The 19,612-nt window shown below is 43.6% G+C and overlaps 1 protein-coding gene across 3 annotated transcripts in view; it reads left to right on the top strand.

Annotated features, from left to right (window-relative positions):
• Nucleotides 1-19,612, top strand: part of LOC117363972 (sodium- and chloride-dependent betaine transporter-like) — a 208,580-nt gene that overhangs the window by 166,258 nt on the left and 22,710 nt on the right. For all 3 annotated transcript variants that reach the window (XM_033952635.1, XM_033952636.1, XM_033952634.1), the window contains one exon: nt 19,272-19,374. In XM_033952635.1, coding sequence (XP_033808526.1) covers nt 19,272-19,374 — 103 coding nt within the window. The remainder of the gene's footprint in view (nt 1-19,271; nt 19,375-19,612) is intronic.

The following is a 19,612-nucleotide window of genomic DNA, read 5'->3' as shown; positions in this document are numbered from 1 at the left end:
GAGCTGTGATTCAATAAAGATTATCCATAAACAACAGCCACTGATTCTTGTTCAGAAGCAAACCAAAAAACCAAAAACAGATGGCTCAAAGAAAAGTGAAGATCATTTTTCTTCTTTTCAACTCAACAAGAAAGTTCAGTTCCTGAGCACTGGCTCTCCTCCGGGCCAACAAACATACTGTGCTTCCCGGCAGGATAAACTTTTACAAAAAAATCCAAAATGCTAGGCTCAGTTCATAGCACTACTCATAGTCCCTCCCCTGAAGCCTCCAGCAGATTCAGGTAACACTGCTGGGTCAATTAGGAGTGTCTCCAGGTTTGTCTTACATTAATAGCTTTTAAAGTAGCTATCCAAAATCCCTTTCCAGGATCTTAACAAACCTCACCCCACAAAAGAAGAGCTCCTAGCTCCAGGTGATTAAACACAAAACATTGCAGTGCTCAAACAAGGAAGTCCCAACAAAGCAAAAACAAAATCAACAGCATCCCAAAACACAAACTCACTGTTGATTGCAGGTCCTTATTAAACTCCTCAGGAAGGCTCTCTTATTCACCTCCCACAAAGTGGCTTTCTTCACAGCATTCAAATCCCAAACTTTTCCAGAGTCCAGTTACCAGCAGAGGTTGAACTGCCTTTACCTCTGCCAGGTCTTGGGGAGTCCTGCTGGGAGAGACCTGATCCTTCCCCTGAATTACCTCCCCATCTCTCAGCTGGCTGTCTTTTATAGTAAAGACCACACCCTGCACTAGCCAAGTCAGCAGGAATTACCTCAGCCCTTGGGCTCCCCCTGGTGGCGACCTAGATAGCTACACCTGCAGAGCACCTAAGTCCCCGGGCTCCCCCTGGTGGAAAGACAGGAAAACAACATGACCAAGGCAGCGCAGAGCCCGCTTGGTCACAATGGTTTCCTCTGTCTTGATGTTCTCTGCATCCCTGTCCTCCTCTTCCACTGCTCGAAGTGCCTCCAGTTCCAGTATTCTGCCTTTCAGAAGTCTGAATTATTTCTTCAGGCTCTCCAGTTCTCCACATCGAGTACATACTTAAGACCGCATTCCAGAGGGGAGGTAGTCATACATATGGCAGACAGTGCAGAAAACTGGGTAGCTCAACACCTTGCTTCTGTCTGCTGCTTCCATTGCTGCCCACTTGCCAGTCTGCTGTGGCTATCCTCCGTGTCTGCTGTGGATGTCCTCTACGTCTGCTTGGTTGTGTGTCCTCTGTGCCTGCTGTGGTCTCCCTCTGCTCTCCTTTAGCTGTGGCTCGTCCCTTCTCAAGGCCCTTCGCAAAGGCGCTCTCGCTAAGGCGAGCGCCTTTAACGCTCGCCTTCGACACATGCCGAATGGCTGAGCGCCGTTGGCCCCTCCCCTTTTAAGGTGGCGCTTCGGTGGTCAACATCAGGTGGTGGGCGGAGCTAATTCTCACCGCTGCCCCTCGCTCACTCCTCCCTTCTTCTACCTTGCTGTTACTCTCCTCTGCCTCTCCCCTGCTGTTTCTCTCCCTCTTGGCTTCTGTTCCCTTCCTTTGTCTCCTCTCCTGGCTTCGCTTACAGCTTCTGCCCGATTTCCATTGGCCCCCTCCCCTTTTAAGGGGGAGCTTCGGTAGTCAACGTCAGGGGTGGGCGGTGCTAACTCACCGCTGCCCCTCACTCACTCCTGCTTTCTTCTCCCCTGCTGTTACTCTCCTCTGCCTGTCCCCTGCTGTTTCTCTCCCTCTTGGCTTCTGTTCCCTTCCTCTGTCTCCTCTCCTGGCTTCGCTTACAGCCTCTGCCCGATTGCCATTGGCCCCTCCCCTTTTAAGGGGGAGCTTCAGTGGTCGACGTCAGTGAGTGGGCAGAGCTAACTCTCGCCGCTGCCTCTCACTCGTCTTGCCTACTTTTCCCCTGCTAATACTCTCTCTCTTGGCTTTGGTTCCCTTCCTCTGTCTCCTCTCCTGGCTTCACTTACAGCCCGTCAGAGATTTTTTTCTTTTTTTAATGGAAAGGGTGGGAGAGTTGGGGCAGGCAGGCGATCAGGGCAGTTTGGGGCAGGCAGCAGTTCGGCCAGGCAGGAGATCAGGGCAGTTCGGGGCAGACAGGAGAAGAGCATCGGGGTAGAGCAGGCAGGAGAAGAGCATCAGGGCAGGAAGGCGATCCGGGGCAGCAGGAAAGTCGGGGCTGCAGGAGGATTTCGGGGCCGCAACTTTTTTTTTTTTTTTTGCTTTTTTCATCAGGGCAAGCAGGCAGGAGACACGGAACAGAGCAGGGCGGCATACAGGGCAAGCAGGCAGGAGACAATAAATCTGGGCAGAGCAGGGTGGCGATTCGGGGCAGAGCAGGCATGAGAGATTGCAGAGCAGGATGGCGAGCAGGGCAGAGAGCAGGGCTTCCAGAGTCAGAAAGACGTTTTCGACTGGTCCCCAGCAGTCGCTTCTTCAGTTGAACAGCCAGCCCAGTCGGATGTGAAATTTTGTGTTGTGAATCACGTCCCTCCCTACTTTGCATGCGTTTCACTGCATTTGCATGCACGGTGAAGAGTGGCTCGTGGACTGTAGGGGGCGATATCTGTGGTACATTAATGGAATGGACAGTGCAGGACATGATGGTGCAGTATTTTGTGTTTTTCTACAAAAGTGCCTGCTTTTCATATGGTTCTGGGTAACTCTAGTTAGATACAAGCATATGTGTTAGTTAAGGCCATGCCCAATAGAAGCGTACGAAAAGTTGGTGAATAAAAATCTGAATATGGATGTAGCCAAGGCCAGAAAAACACACTACAGATTAATATTAAGGAAAAGCAAAATAATATTCTCCTTATGTACTTTGCTATTAAGCCAGACCATAGAGGAAATCAGGATGTATATAATACGTGGAGGTATGAAACTGCCTCCATGTTTTCTTTCTCTCTCTCTCTGTCTGTCTCTGTTCGGTTTCCCGCCTTAAGCTTAATTGATACCAGATGTGCTTAGGCTGGTTAGGAAGAGCATATTAGACTCCATATTCCAAACTGAGATATAATATGTATAATAAGTATATAAATATAATAAGATATAAGTATGAATGTAGTATATCGTGTTGTGGATGAAAGGGGCCTTGAACGAATGAATGAATGATGGATGTATGAAAGATATGTGAGAAAATGATTTGTACTTATTATTTAAATGTTATTTATATATATATATATATAAGATGCAAGAAACACTGAGGTGAAATTTTTAGGTAACATCTGGAAATGGTTAGGTTAAAGCTAGGAATACTGTTACCATGGAAACCCTCTAGAGGCCCACCAGCATAGGGAGGGGTCTGGGGGGTTTCTGAGTTGGTGTGAAATTTGAAACTGTCAGTTCTTGTAAAGCTCAGAGCAGGAGGGAACAGCCCCTCCTTTTTTTCCTGTGCTGATAGGGACAAGAACTTCTCAGCAGTTTGTATTCAAAGTTTCTTTGGATATGTAATAATGCATGTGGATATGTAATAATGTATTTTCAGAAATGAATGTAAACAAAAAATATGATTTCTGAAACTTTTTATTCCATTTTAAAAGGAAGTTCTTTGTCCAAATTTAAGGACAACCTCTGTTAATGGATTGGTTGACAAGTAATGATGTCATACAGGACAAAAGGTACATATTGGGGAGCAACGAATTATCGAGTTCAGTTCTTTATCAGAATGCCAGCGTTTGGCGTCTGTAAAGATTTCCCAGATGACACAAAACTAACCTTTTGAGGTTTTAATAAAATTTGCATCATGTGTTATTTTCCATGTACATTTTACAAAACTAGAGCGAAAGCTAGCAGCTTAATTGGCAACTGCTGCTTAAAGCTTGCGCTTGTGTACCCATGCTCAATTGGTGAGCCAGCCAGGAGTATGCGTACTTCACGCTCTTGGTGTTTTCACATTTTTAAACTTTGGTGGACACTGTTTCTCTTTGAGGCGGAACAAAAGGTGATCTGTTATCATAATAATGGATTTGACGAATCCTATAGAAGATGGGCGTGGACATCGTGAGTAATATGCATATTTAATTTATAAGATAATAGCGAAATGTTGGAGGCAATGATAGAAAAAGCAAAGGGAAAAAACACAAATAAGAAAAAGTAACATGCAATGAACTGTAAGTATATAATTATATGTACTTAACATGTAATTCACATGTAATTAGAGTGTACAGATAAGGGAGGTTAGTGAGGTTACGATAAGTATGTATCTGTTAATGGGAAAAAAAGGGAAAAAAAAGAAAAACTCAGGGGAGAAGCAAGCATGGTTTCTGGCTTCTTTGCTGCAGTCCAAATTGCTCCTCCTCTGTGAAAATGAGAGAGAAAACAAACAAACCTGTAAGTGGTATCTTTTAAATCTGGTTTTTCTCTGCTGAGTTGAGCAGAGCCAGCATGTCTGAATTAAGTTATGGAGAAAGAAAACCTTTGTAGCTGTGGTATTTTTTCTCTTCTCTGCAGTGTTTCCAAGCTGTCTCTCTGAACTATTTCGTACTTTTCTTCTCTGTGAAAAAAGAAAAAGTAATGGCTGCCCATTCTAATCTGACTGAGAGCGAACTGTTTGGAAAAGTTTCCCTCGCTCTGTTCAGCTCCCTTTGTCTGAAAGGGTGGGCATGCCTACTCACCCCCTCCTCCTTCTCCCTCAATGCCTTCCACAGTGCCTATCATGTGAGCTGGAAGGTGGGCTTTTTGAAGGCCTCCCCCTTGTTCTCTAGGAGGAAGAAGGGGAGGAAGGGGGAATGGAGCCACATGGCTTCTTCTTTGTTCAGGGCTACAGACTTTTCAGCAACAGGTATCGTGCTTAAAGTATGTTTAAATATTAGCCAGTAGAGGAATTTTTAAATGTAAGAGCTTATAATTAAATTGTCAGTGTGAATGTGAGAACACAAGGACCCAGAGGGGCTTAGTATACAACATAGCCTCTCTGATTAAACTTTACTGGCAGGATGTAGGATAAACAGAGGTTTGCATGGCTGAGGGAATGTATGCTATATTAGAACAAAAAATTCTTCTTTGCGAAGTCTCGGAGCAAGTCTATTTGCATATTAAAAGGTTTTATTGTGAATTTGTAGTTTTAGTAAGGCATGAGAATTTTATGCATGTGGTTTAAATGTATTTCCGATGCTGAATATATTGCTTTAAGTTACGCATGGAGAGAATAGGGGTTGGAAAATTGGTTAGAACTGGCTGCAAGCTTATTGCAAGTTATGCTTGGAATGAGTACATTTCCTTTATTTTTAAAAGTTATAAGAGGGGACAGCAAACATTTGGTTGAGTTTTGTAAAAGTTTATAGGAAGGAAACAGAATATAGGTCTAGAAAGAATGAGAAGTGTTTTTCAGACAAATAAAAGATTTTGAAGATGAGATTGGTGGTTTAATATTTGTCAAATGTGCAAGGCACCAGAGTTGGATAGTAAGTGTGGTGGATTTTGCCATAATTGAATGGACAAAAGAAGTTTGAATAGCAAGATAGTTGAAATGTTTAGCTGTTTCAAAGCAGGACGTTAGAAAGAACAGACAGGAATGTGGAAGAAAGTTTTGTGAAACGTATTCAGGAAAGTGTGTTATGGAATGTATTTAGCAGTGAAATAATAATTTTGTGAAAAGGAAAAAGATTTATTCCAAAAAACAGATACCATACTTAAAAGAGAGATTGTTTTTGTGAGTGCAAGGACAGATTCGTCATGCATGTGGGGTTTGTGTTAGGTGTGCATAAGAAAAAAAATAATCTCTGACTTTGTATTTTTATCCCAGTGTTTCAAATTAGTTCTTAAAATGAATTTATGTGCTCCTCCATGGCTTATAAAGCAATTTAAAATTGTGTATTGGCCTGAATTATGGTCTCTCTGAATTGCCTGATTAATCATATTTTAAATATACTTTAAAATTAAACTGGGAAGTTTAAAATAAAAGACTAACAAAGATAGAGGTTAAGTACCCATATTTTTCTGAAAATTGAAATATATGATAAACAAGGGCTTGATAATATTGAGAAAGGATGGATTGAGAATAATTTTTTTGTGCTAGCAGAAAGTTTGATTGTGTCCCATAGATAGTGGGTCTGCATTTTAAATTTTCCTGTGGCCATATTTGGTATCACAGGACCCTGTAAAAAGTTTATTGAATCTTTGCTTTATCTCCCAGCAAATACAGATCACAGTCTCGACAGAATACCGGTTAGTCCTGTCTACAGAGGGAGACACCACGTTATTTTCTCTTTGTCCTCCTGTTAATGAGTATGTGCTTTCTTTGCAGTGGCCACACCGTTCTCTGAGGGAAAAGAACAGTACCACATTCCACCACTAGAGCTGTATTTGAAGAGCACAGAGAATCCAAAGCTGAGTTTAGGAGGGAATTTCAGTTACATTGTTCCCTACTAATGATGTGCTTATTTTCCAGCAGTAGCAGTGCATTCTTTCTACAGATGGCGTGCATTTTACTCCCTTGGACAAAGGAAAGAAAGAAAGCAGTTCCATAGTTACAGAGAAGACAAGCTTTGAATTTTCCCCAGCATATAACAGACAAGATTTCCTTTAAAATGCTGCAGCATGAACTTCTAAAGTCATTATTCAGTTTCACTGAAATTAATTCAGAGACACTGACCTTACAAGTTGCTAAAATATTAGCAAAGACATTTTGGACTCATAAGATTTTGAAAAAAACAGATTTTATTTTAAGCCACTTTACTTTAAAGCACTTCATTTGAATTAGGCTTCCGAACTTTAATTATGCTTTTGCATAATCCAATAGGCTCATTATGACATCTTGTTAGCAACTGTATTTACTTTATTATTGTCCTCATGTATTGTTCCCAGAAAATATTTTGTTTATCATGTATTTTAAATTTTATTTCATATTACTGTATTCTATGTACAGTGACAGGTTCTAAGCTTGTCACACATTGCAACAGTGTCTCCTATTGGGTTTAACTGCTGACATCACCAGTTCTTTTAATGATTTTAATTCAAATTTAAGAAATAAGTTCTTGCGCCACACACAGAAAAAGAAAAATTATATCTACTGTGCATTCACTGAGTGAATCATCTGCACATGGGTTAAATTTACATATTTGGGTTTCTTAGCACTTTGCATTATTTTACACCTTATTGCTTTAATTCTAGGTTACTATGCCAAACACTTCTGAGCATAGGGACCAATTCTAAGTTAGGTAATACTGAGGTTCTCCTATTTTAGGGAAATCTATGGATTTAGATATGTCTAATATATATATATATATATATATATATATATATAAGGTTCTATCTTTCTCTTAGCTATACCTTCTTTACATTTTCTGATCTTTATACCTCAAAAGTAATAGAGTTTCATTGATACCTCTATGAATAAAAGAACAGAAGCAAATTTAGTCTCTGCTCTGCTCTAGGGCTATTGCACCTGGACTAGAACAGACACTGCCTAGATACCTGCCACTGGAATGGTAAGTTCCTGTATGGTTTAGCTTAGCCAGCAACTTACATAAATTACTTGAATGGGTTTTATCTAGGACAGTGGATGGGATTTGTATGCATTCTCACTTGAGAATTCAAGTATGCTTTAGGTAAGATCTTCTAGGCACCTTCCTTTAAAGGCCTAGGTAGTATATTTTTATGGCTTTAGTGCAGTCAGTCCTATCTAATTGGCATTAAAAGAATATACTTGCACAGACACACACTGATCCATAAGAAGGGCTGTACCCAAAGTAACCCCCCTGAAAGCCAGAGGTAAGACCACGAGCGCTCCAGGTGTGAATATCACGTGCATAAACTTACGCAATATTCCAGAGGGGATTGAAGAGTGGCTCGTGGACTGTAGGGGGCAATATCTGTGGTACATTAATGGAATGGACAGTGCAGGACATGATGGTGCAGTATTTTGTGGAGTTTTTCTACAAAAGCGCCTGCTTTTCGTATGGTTCTGGGTAACTCTAGTTAGATACTAGCATATGTGTTAGTTAAGGCCACGTCCAATAGAAGCGTACGAAAAGTTGGTGAATAAAAATCTGAATATGGATGTAGCCAAGGCCAGAAAAACACACTACAGATTAATATTAAGGAAAAACATAATAATATTCTCCTTATGTGACCACAGAGGAAATCAGGATGTATATAATACGTGGAGGTATGAAACTGCCTCCATGTTTTCTTTCTCTCTCTCTTTCTGTCTGTCTTTGTTTGGTTTCCCGCCTTGAGCTTAATTGATAACAGATGTGCTTAGGCTGGTTAGGAATAGCATATTAGACTCCATATTCCAAACTGAGATATAATATGTATTAAGTATGAATATAATATATCGTGTTGTGGATGAAAGGGGCCCCGAACGAATGAACGAATGATGGATGTATGAAAGATATGTGAGAAAATGATTTGTACTTATATTTAAATGTTTTATATATATATATATATATATCTAAGAAAAACACTAAAGAGAAATCTTTAGGTAACATCTGGAAATGGTTAGATTAAAGCTAGGAGTACTGTTACCATGGAAACCCTCTAGAGGCCCACCAGCATAGGGAGGGATCTGGGGGGTTTCTGAGTTGGTGTGAAATTTGAAACTGTCAGTTCTTGTAAAGCTCAGAGCAGGGGGGAACAGCCCCTCCTTTTTTTCCTGTGAGGGACAAGAACTTCTCAGCAGTTTGGATTCAAAGTTTTTTGGTTATGTAATAATGCATATGGATATGTATTAATGTATATTCAGAAATGAATGTAAACAAAAATTATGATTTCTAAAACTTTTTATTCCATGTTAAAAGGAAGTTCTTTGTCCAAATTTAAGGACAGCCTCTGTTAATGGATTGGTTGACAAGTAATGATGTCATGCAGGACAAAAGGTACATATTGGGAAGCAATGAATTATCGAGTTGAGATCTTTATCAGAAAGCCAGCATTTGACATCTGTAAAGATTTCCCAGATGACGCAAATCTAACCTTTTGAGGTCCATTATGACAATTAATAAGCGAAATAACTATTTTAATAAAATTTGCGTCATGTGTTATTTTCCATGTACTTTTTACACACCTAGAGTGAAAGCTAGCAGCTTAATTGGCAACTGCTGCTTAAAGCGTGTCGCTTGTGTATCCATGCTCAACGGATTCGAAGCGGATCGCAGGAGAGGTTAGTGAATAGTGCAGGAGGGAAATCTGGTCGCAAAGGAGTTGCAAACCAATCAGTACACGATCGGTTTTGCTTTGTGAATCTAGCCCACAGTCCCTTTATAGAATAGTGCTTAGCACTGCTTTTATTTCCAGCGTCAAATTTTAAACACCATTTATAGAATTCCCCCTATCTGAACAGCAGCACCGAGGCACAAATTCTCAAAATGGAGCCATAATTTAGGTAGGAGTAGACGCCCTATCACCACCTAATTTAATTGTTTTAATTGGTGTTAATTGGTGCAGTAATAAACTGTGTGATATAAAACCAATTAAAACATTTTTTTTAAATGTATGAGGGCAAATCAAAAATTAATATATGTTCTTGTATATTACTTGTTGGATTGTTCATCCATGCATAGTGCAGCACTTGGCCTTTAGTCTTATGGCAGCCACGAGGTTAGAAACATGGACGCCCATTACAAGATTGCACCATCAAAGTACAATGTGCAGTGGTGCACTGTATTTGGGCAGGGGGAATGAGACCTGTGGAAATTCACCGCTAGATATTGACTCAGTATGGACATAGCACCGTGATTCAACAAAAGGTGTTTACAAAGGTTTAAAGAGGGAAGAACAGGTGTAACACAAGAGCCCATTGACAGGGTGGATGATTAGAGAAGATCGACAGATAAGTGTCTCAATTGTTTGCAGATTTGGATATCAGCTATAGATCTGCATTTGCCATAATGCATGACAACTTGGAATACAGGAAAGTCTGTACACAATGGGTTCACAAACAGCTTACTGCCCTAAACAAGCAACAGTGTGTGGAGGTTGTGACCCAGTTCCTGAGACGGTATGAAGAAGATCCAAGTATTCTGGAGAGAGTTGTTACTGCAACCCAGAGAGCAAAAGACAAAGCATGATGAAATAAAGGAAGCGGTGTTCACCTGACTTCGGGAGCTGCCGAAAAACATCTTCTCTACAGGAATGTAGAAGCTAGTTGAATGATACAATATATGTGTCATTCTAGCATGAAGACTATGTGGAAAAGTGATATGCAAGGCCGGATTAATGAATAGGCCGAGTAAGAATATGCCTAGGGCCCGAAACTGTGAGGGACCCCGCTGAAGTAAGACGACTCACCTTGCCATATTTTTTTAAGCAGCAACAGCCCCCTCCCGGCATCAACGGTAACGCCCCCCCCACCCCATCGACGGCAATGTGACTGGCTCTGTTATAGGAAGGTCCACGATGACTGTGTCTGCCGGTCCATCCCCCTTTGACGTTACTTACTTGCTCCAGAAGAAGTGACGTCAGAGGGGGATGGACCGGCAGACGCAGTCATCGCGGGACCTTCCTGTAACAGATCCGGCCGTGTTGCCATTGATGCGGGGGGAGGCCCATTGTCGTTGATGCGGGGGTGGCCGTTGCCATTGATGTGGGGGGGTATCTCGTTGCCGTCAGCTGTTCTAATTCTGCTTTCGGGCTGCCTTTTGCAAAACAGCTCAGAGGGCAGAGCCGGCAGCTGCAATGTTTGGAGGGGGAGAGAGAAAGGAGCATGGAAGGGTGGTGGAGGGAAAGAAAGTGGGCAGGGTGGTATGGAAGGGTGGTGAGAAAGATGATATGGAAGGGTGGTGGAGGGAGAGAAAGGGGGCAGATGCTGATAGAATTGGTGTGTAGGGAAAGGGGAGAGAGACATAAGGGGGAAGGATACTGGATGTAATTGGGTTGGACGGAAAGAAAGGGGGAAGATGCTGATGGAAGTGGGGGGAAAGGAGAGCAGGAGGAAGGGGCGGCGAAAAGGGCGAACAGAATGCTAGGAATGATAAAGAAGGGGATCACGAACAGATCAGAGAAGAACACCTAGCTACACCTAGCTACACACCGGGCACACTCCAACGCACCAAGGAACTTTAGACACAAAGAAGGAAAAATGGAGGCAGCAGAAGCCCAGCGAAGCTTTCCAGTATACTGCATTGAATGTCACATGTATGACTACCTCCCTTCCGGGAGGCAGGCTTACATATGCAGTCGATGTCAGGAACTGGCTAGCCTAAAGAAGGAGGTCGGGAGACTGCAGATCAAGGTACAGGAGCTAGAGGGACTCCGCTCCATAGAGGAACCGAGGGAATTTGAACCAGCTAAGGATACCACCAGAGAAAACCACATCAACGAACAGGTCAGAGAGCTTGAAAGATTCATCGAGGAGGCCTGCAAGATGGTAGAGGCACAGGATCACCCGCTCTTCAAAAGGGAACCAACAGATGGAGGACAGGACCCACCAGGAGCCGGGGGAGAAGGACCTTGCGGAGAAACCAAACAGGAGAAGGAAGGATTGGAGGATCAAACCACCGACACAGACCTGAGACCCAGGAGGAAGCTGAGGAAAGGGAAATCTGCTATCGTGGTGGGAGACTCAATCCTGAGAGAGGTGGACAGTCACATAGCAGGAGGCAGAGCAGATCGCCTAGTGACATGTCTCTCAGGGGCGAAGACAAAGGACATCTCCGACAGAATCAAGAGAATCATGGAGGGAGCTGAGACAGAGGAGACAGCAATGATAATCCACGTCGGAACAAATGACGTCAGCAGAAGGAATTTCAACATGACTACACTGACCGAGCAGTTTAAGATCCTGGGTAGGAAACTGAAGCTGAGGACAGGGAAGATAGCCTTTTCAGAGATCCTGCCAGTACCGAGAGCAGATGCAAGGAGGCAGATCGAGCTGCAAGCAACAAATGGATGGCTGAGGCGATGGTGTGATGAGGAGGGTTTCCTCTTTGTACGGAACTGGTCAACTTTCCTGGGGAAAAACAAGTTCTACAGGAGAGACGGACTGCACTTGAGCACGGCTGGGACGAGGATGTTGGCACGCAACATCCAGACCTGCTTAGACATGACTTTAAACTGATAACAAGGGGAAAGCCGATAGTCGATCTGACCTCGACACATCGGACCACAGTATCATGCAAGGATACTGAAACAGGAAATGGCGATAGAGTACTAGAGACTGAATGGACACCTTTTGGTCATAAACCCAAAGATGCATTACAGGGACCCGAGAGGCAAATAGAGCTAAAGAGCAGGAAAAGGAGGAAACATCCGGAACCAGAAGGCTACCCAAGAACAAAGCAGCGGGTAGAGGACGGGATAGACACACCACAGGAGGAGGGTGAACGAAATGAGGCTCGGGGACTAGCAGCCCGTGAGGAGATCGGCAGGAGCATCAATTCACGAGGAGATCCAAAAGAAAAGGTGACAAACCGGGACTTAAATTGCCTATACACAAATGCTAGGAGCCTAAGGACTAAAATGGGGGAGCTAGAAGTTATAGTCAGGAATAAGGACCTAGACATAATAGGAATCACAGAGACATGGTGGTCCGAGGACAACAAATGGGATGTGGCCCTGCCAGGGTACAAACTCTACAGGAGGGACAAGGCACACAAGAAGGGAGGAGGAATAGCACTGTATATAAAGGACTCCATTCCTTCATCCAGGACAGAAACAACAACAGAAAGGGCAGACAGTCTGGAGTCACTATGGGTTAAGCTAACAGGAGGGGAAGGAGCTGACATCAAATTGGGACTGTACTATCGCCCACCAGGACAGCCAGAAGCAAACGACCTGGACCTGGAGGCCAAACTGAGGCAGGTGTGCAAAAGTGGAAGGGTGGTGGTTATGGGGGATTTCAACTACCCGGGAATAGACTGGAACATTGGACACTCAAACTGCACGAGAGAAACTAAATTCCTAGAGGCGATGAGGGACTGTTTCATGGAACAGCTGGTCACGGAACCAAGCGAGGAGATGCTACTCTGGACCTAATCCTCAACGGGCTTGAGGGACCCGCAAAGGAAGTGGTGGTACTAGCACCACTAGGAAACAGCGACCACAACATGATCCAGTACAAATTGAACATAGGAACATCAAAGGTAAAAAGAACCACAACGACAGCACTCAACTTCAGAAAAGGAAACTACGAGGACATGAGGAAAATGGTGGGAAAAAAGCTCAGCAAAAGCTCAGGGAAGATGAAGACCATAGAGGAAGCCTGGACACTGCTTAAAGGCACAGTGCTCGAGGCACAAGACCTGTACGTCCCAAGGTTTAGGAAAGGGTGCAAAAAAATCAAGCTAGAAACCCAGCGTGGATAACAAATGCAGTTAAAAGGCGATAAGTGACAAGAAATCATCCTTCAGAAAATGGAAAAAGGAACCAACAAAGGAAAACCAGAAAGAGCACAAAAGACACCAGAAAGAATGCCATCGAGAGGTCAAGAAAGCGAAGAGAGAATATGAGGAAAGACTGGCAGGAGAAGCAAGAAACTTCAAACCCTTCTTCAGGTATGTGAAAGGGAAACAACCAGCCAGAGAGGAAGTGGGACCACTGGACGATGGAGACAGGAAAGGAGTGATAAAGGAGGAAAAAGAGATAGCTGACAGGTTAAACTAATTCTTCTCGTCAGTCTTCACCAGGGAGGACACAACCAATATCCCAGAACCCGAGGAAATTATAACCGGAGACCATGATGAAAGGCTGGTACAACTAGAGGTAAGCAAAGAGGATGTCCTCAAACAGATAGACAGACTGAAGAGCGACAAATCACCGGGCCCGGACGGCATCCATCCAAGGGTACTAAAAGAACTGAGAAACGAAATAGCAGAAACACTTTGCCAAATATGTAACCTCTCCTTAAAAACTGGGGAGATCCCAGAGGACTGGAAAATAGCAAATGTCACACCCATCTTTAAGAAGGGATCAAGGGGTGACCCAGGAAACTACAGGCCTGTGAGCTTGACCTCGGTTCTGGGAAAGATGATGGAAGCACTGGTTAAGGACACAATCTGCGAACACATAGAAAACAATGGACAACTGAAGGCAAGCCAGCATGGCTTCTGCAAGGGAAGGTCGTGCCTCACGAACTTGCTGTACTTCTTTGAGGGAATAAACAGCAAGATGAATAAGGGGGAATCCATAGACATCATCTACCTTGACTTCCAAAAAGCCTTCGACAAGGTACCTCACGAACGGCTACTTAAAAAGCTGTGGAACCACGGAGTGCAAGGGGATATCTACCGATGGATCAAACACTGGTTGGCAGGCAGGAAACAGAGGGTTGGAGTAAAGGGCCAATACTCAGACTGGCAATGGTCACGAGCGGAGTTCCACAGGGGTCGGTGCTGGGACCTCTCCTGTTCAATATATTTATTAACGACCTGGAGACTGGGACGAAATGTGAGGTTATCAAATTTGCTGATGACACCAAACTCTGCAGCAGGGTTAGAAGCACGGAAGACTGTGAAGACCTGCAAAGGGACCTGACGAAACTGGAAGAATGGGCAAAAAAGTGGCAAATGAGTTTTAACGTAGAGAAATGCAAGGTCATGCATGTAGAGAAAAAGAACCCGATGTTCAGCTACAAAATGGGGGGAATATTGCTAGGGGTGAGCAACCTTGAAAGAGACCTGGGGGTGATGGTGGACACAACATTGAAACCATCGGCGCAGTGTGCGACAGCCTCAAAGAAAGCAAACAGAATGCTGGGCATCATCAAAAAGGGTATCACAACCAGGACGAAGGAAGTCATCATGCCACTGTATCGCGCAATGGTGCACCCGCACCTGGAGTACTGTGTCCAGTACTGGTCACCATACCTCAAGAAGGACATGGCGGTACTCGAGGGAGTCCAGAGAAGAGCGACTAAACTGATAAGAGGTATGGAAAATTTTGCATACGCTGACAGGTTAAAAATGCTGGGGCTGTTCTCCCTGGAAAAGAGGAGACTTAGAGGGATCATGATAGAAACCTTCAAAATCCTAAAGGGCATAGAGAAAGTGAATAAGGACAGATTCTTCAAACTGTGGGGACCCACAACCACTAGAGGTCACTCGGAGAAATTGAAAGGGGACAGGTTTAGAACAAATGCTAGGAAGTTCTTTTTTACCCAAAGGGTGGTGGACACATGAAACACGCTTCCGGAGGAGGTGATAGGCCAGAGCACTTTACAGGGGTTCAAGGAAGGTTTGGATAGGTTCCTAGAGGATAGGGGGATTGAAGGGTACAGATAGATCTAGAGGTAGGCTATAAAAATGGACAAAAAACACTTCACAGGTCACGGACCTGGTGGGCCACCGCGGGAGCGGACCGCTGGGCAAGATGGACCTCTGGTCTGACTCAGTGGAAGCAACTTCTTATGTTCTTATGTCCTTAACATAAGAACATAAGAAGTTGCCTCCGCTGGGGCAGACCAGAGGTCCATCCTGCCCAGCGGCCCGCTCCCGCGGCGGCCCATCAAGCCCACTGCCTGAACAGTGGTCTCTGACTAATTTTGTAATTTACCTCTAATCCTGTCCCTATAACCTTACCTCTACTCCTATCTGTACCCCTCAATCCCTTTGTCCTCCAGGTACCTGTTTAGACCTTCTTTGAAGCCCTGTAGCGTACTTCTGCCTATCACATCCTCCGTCAGCGCGTTCCATGTATCCACCACCCTCTGGGTGAAAAAGAACTTCCTGGCGTTTGTTCTAAACCTTTCCCCTTTCAATTTCTCCGAGTGCCCCCTTATACCTGTGGTTCCCCTTAGTTTGAAAAATCTGTCCCTATCCTCTTTTTCTATGCCCTTCATGATCTTGAAGGTTTCTATCATGTCTCCCCTGAGTCGTCGCTTTTCCAGGGAGAAAAGCCCCAGCTTTTTCAGTCTGTCAGTATATGAGAGGTCCCCCATACCTTTTATTAGCTTAGTTACTCTCTCAAGTACTGCCATGTCTTTCTTGAGGTACAGCGACCAGTACTGGACACAGTACTCCAGGTGCGGGCGCAACATTGCACGATACAGTGGCAGGATGACTTCCTTCGTCCTGGTTGTGATACCTTTCTTAATGATACCCAACATTTTGTTCGCTCTCCTTGAGGCTGTGGCGCACTGCGCCGACGCCTTCAATGTTGTGTCCACCATCACTCCCAGGTCTCTTTCAAGGTTGCTCACCCCTAGCGGTGATCCCCCCCATCTTGTAAGTGAACATCGGGTTCTTTTTCCCAATATACATGACCTTGCATTTCCCTATGTTGAAGCTCATTTGCCACTTTTTGGCCCACTCTTCCAGCGTTGTCAGATCTTTTTGGAGGTCTTCGCAGTCCTCCATGGTTATGACCCTGCTGTATAATTTAGTCTCATCCGCAAATTTAATAACCTCACATTTTGTTCCCGCCTCCAGGTTGTTAATAAATATATTGAACAGGAGAGGTCCCAGCACCGACCCCTGTGGAACTCCGCTCGTGACCCTTTGCCAATCTGAGTAATGGCCCTTTACTCCAACCCTCTGTTTCCTGTCCGCCAGCCAGTTTTTGATCCATCGGTGGACCTCCCCTTGCACCCCGTGGTTCCATAGCTTCCTTAGCAGTCTTTCGTGTGGTACCTTGTCGAAGGCTTTTTGGAAGTCAAGGTAAATGATGTCTATGGATTCCCCTCTATCCACCTGGCTGTTTACCCCCTCAAAAAAGTATAATAAATTCGTGAGGCATGACCTGCCCTTGCAGAAGCCATGTTGGCTCGACTTTAGCTGCCCATTTTTTTCGATGTGTTCCCAAATGCTATCTTTAATCAGCGCTTCCATCATCTTTCCAGGGACCGAGGTCAAGCTCACCGGCCAGAAGGTTATCATGCCGCTGTACCGGGCCATGGTGCGCCCTTACTTGGAGTACTGAGTCCAGCACTGGTCACCGTACATGAAGAAGGACACGGTACTACTCGAAAGGGTCCAGAGAAGAGCGACTAAAATGGTTAAGGGGCTGAGGAGTTGCCGTACAGCGAGAGATTAGAGAAACTGGGCCTCTTCTCTCTCGAAAAGAGGTAATTGAGAGGGGACATGATCGAAACATTCAAGATACTGAAGGGAATAGACTTAGTAGATAAAGACAGGTTGTTCACCCTCTCCAAGGTAGAGAGAATGAGAGGGCAGTCTCTAAAATTGAAAGGGGATAGATTCCATACGAACATAAGGACGTTCTTCTTTACCCAGAGAATGGTAGAAAACTGGAACGCTCTCCCGGAGTCTGTCATAGGGTAAAACACCCTCCAGGGATTCAAGACAAAGTTGGACAAGTTCCTGCTCAACTGGAAAGTACGCAGGTTAGGCTGGGCTCATTTAGAGCACTGGTCTTTGACCTAGGGGCCACCGTGTGAGCAGACTGCTGGGCACGATGGACCATTGGTCTGACCCAGCAGCAGCAATTCTTATGTTCTTATGTAAATGCCAGACCAGGGGGGTGTAGGAGAGGGAAGGGAAGGAGAGGAGAGAGATGTCAGACCATTGGAGGAGGGAAGGGAAGAAGGTGGATGCCTTACCAATGGGGGGGGAGGGAGAGAGAGATGGAAGGGAGAGGCAGACAATTTCTAGAACAGGCATAGAAAGAGTGCAGATGCCATATGGAAGAGGCAGAGAGAGGGCAGACAGTGGATGGAAGGAAGAGAATGATGAGGAGATGAGGAAAGCAGAAACCAGACAAAAAAGGTAGAAAAAATTTCTATTTGTTTCATTTATTTATTTTTGCTTTAGGATAAGGTATTATTGTAGCTGTATTGATAATCATTTATTAATAGAAAATGGAAATAAGATGATACTGTTTATTGAACTAATTTTAATACCTTTTTTACTAACTCCTTAACTCCATAACTCCTTTCCTCAGGTCAGGACAGGGATACTATAATAGCAGTATAGTTTACTGATCTGAAGAAAGAGGTTTTAACTTCTGAAAGCTAAGTTAGAAATGGTATCAGTCCAATAAAATGATGGGCACTAAATTTTCTTCCCGCCATGCCCCATGCCTCCTACCCATATGCAAAATATAAATTGGTGGGCTTCCCAAAGCCCTGCCAGCTGAAGATCTCTTCATCTAGGAAGGAAGGGGGGATTTGTTCAGAGATGTTTGGAGGTTACATAGACGAAAAACTGTACACTGGCACTGGTATGGTAATCTTTGTTGTTTATTTTGAATTTTAAAGTAAAAGAAATAAAGTGGAAATGAAGGAGTAAATAAGAAAATGGGTAAATACATGGGAGTAGGGACAGGAGGCGGGGCATGGTGAGGTGGGGGCAGGGTGGGGCAGGAGGCCCATTGTACTTATGTGCCTAGTGGCCCTTGACAAATTAATCCTGCCCTGGTGATATGTTCAATTGCTCACAGTTAATTCTATTAAAGCCATTAAATGTATTTTGCCTTTATTTTTTTTATTTACCCTCGTAGGTGCCCGTAGGCGCCAACAAAAAAGGATGCCATAATTGTGTCTACAGAAACACCTAATGACATCTAAGGTCAAAGTATGTGTGGTTTACATTGGAAATGACACCACATTATGAGTATAACTTCTAATTAGTGCTAATTAACATAAATTGTGAGATGTTAATTGCCAATTATTGATGTCAATTAGGCTTGTTAAACAATTAAGTTATGCATGCAAATTGGTTGTTTGCATCAATTTATTCACTCAATGTAAGGCACCATATACAGAATTTGGGGGAGATTGAATAAAAATGCACAATTATAAGAACATAGTTTATTTGTCCTGGCAGCTCTGATACTTATCGGTATTGGGGAAATGTTAACCAGCTAAATCAGGTCACAGAAACAGCAGGCACAGAATCATTGGATAACTCATCTGAATATATTTAACAAAAAGCTAATCTGGGTAGGTTCCTCTGAACATCCTGATAGCGTTATTCTAGGTGATTTACCACTGAAAATGAGCTTCAATATTTCCACCATTAAATCAATATGCAAGACTTTGTATTAATGGAGTGTTATATTGAATTCATTCTAAGTATGTAAATGAAACATAGTAAACGATGCATTTTGCATTCATAACAAATGTTGATTCCACTGCATGCTCTGCAGGCCAAATATTACACATTAGTAGATAGAGAATACTCTGGCAAGCTAAAGGTTACACATAACTAGCAACTGTATACAAATGCATCCACCCAACGCATATCCATTATTACATTTTGTAAACTGGATAATGATGTATATTAGAGGAATGATTGGCATTTTATATTTATGGAGAAACCAAACTCTAAGATTCTGCTTCTCCTTGCCTCTGATTTTCCTCTGCAATATTGGTCTGTTTTGTTTGTACAATTTGGACAGTTTTCTACTTTCTTCCCACTTCTGTCTAAATGACTTACTTATTTTTCTGCACCGTCTCCTAGGGTGGAATGTATATCTTCCAGCTCTTTGACTATTATGCTGGCAGTGGAACATGCCTGCTTTTTGTCGCCATTTTTGAAGCTATCTGCATCGGCTGGGCATATGGTAAGTGTGATGACTCCACGCACTGAAAGAGAGGCAGACTTTCACCGGAATGGAAAGAGACTTATATACCACTTTTTTGTGGCTACACATACAGAGGGGCCCACAAATGTATACAAACTTCAATATGAAAAATCACTAATAATAAAACCCTAAACGTGCATGTGCACTCCTACCTCCGTTGCAGCTCCGTGGCAGAGTAGGCAGAGATATGGTATTAGCGATGCATGCGTGGATGGCA

Source organism: Geotrypetes seraphini, chromosome 7, assembly GCF_902459505.1.
Source record: "Geotrypetes seraphini chromosome 7, aGeoSer1.1, whole genome shotgun sequence".
NCBI classification, from domain to species: Eukaryota; Metazoa; Chordata; class Amphibia; order Gymnophiona; family Dermophiidae; genus Geotrypetes; species Geotrypetes seraphini.
Note: the sequence above shows the minus strand (reverse complement) of the source record. Positions and strands in the feature narration are given on the sequence as shown.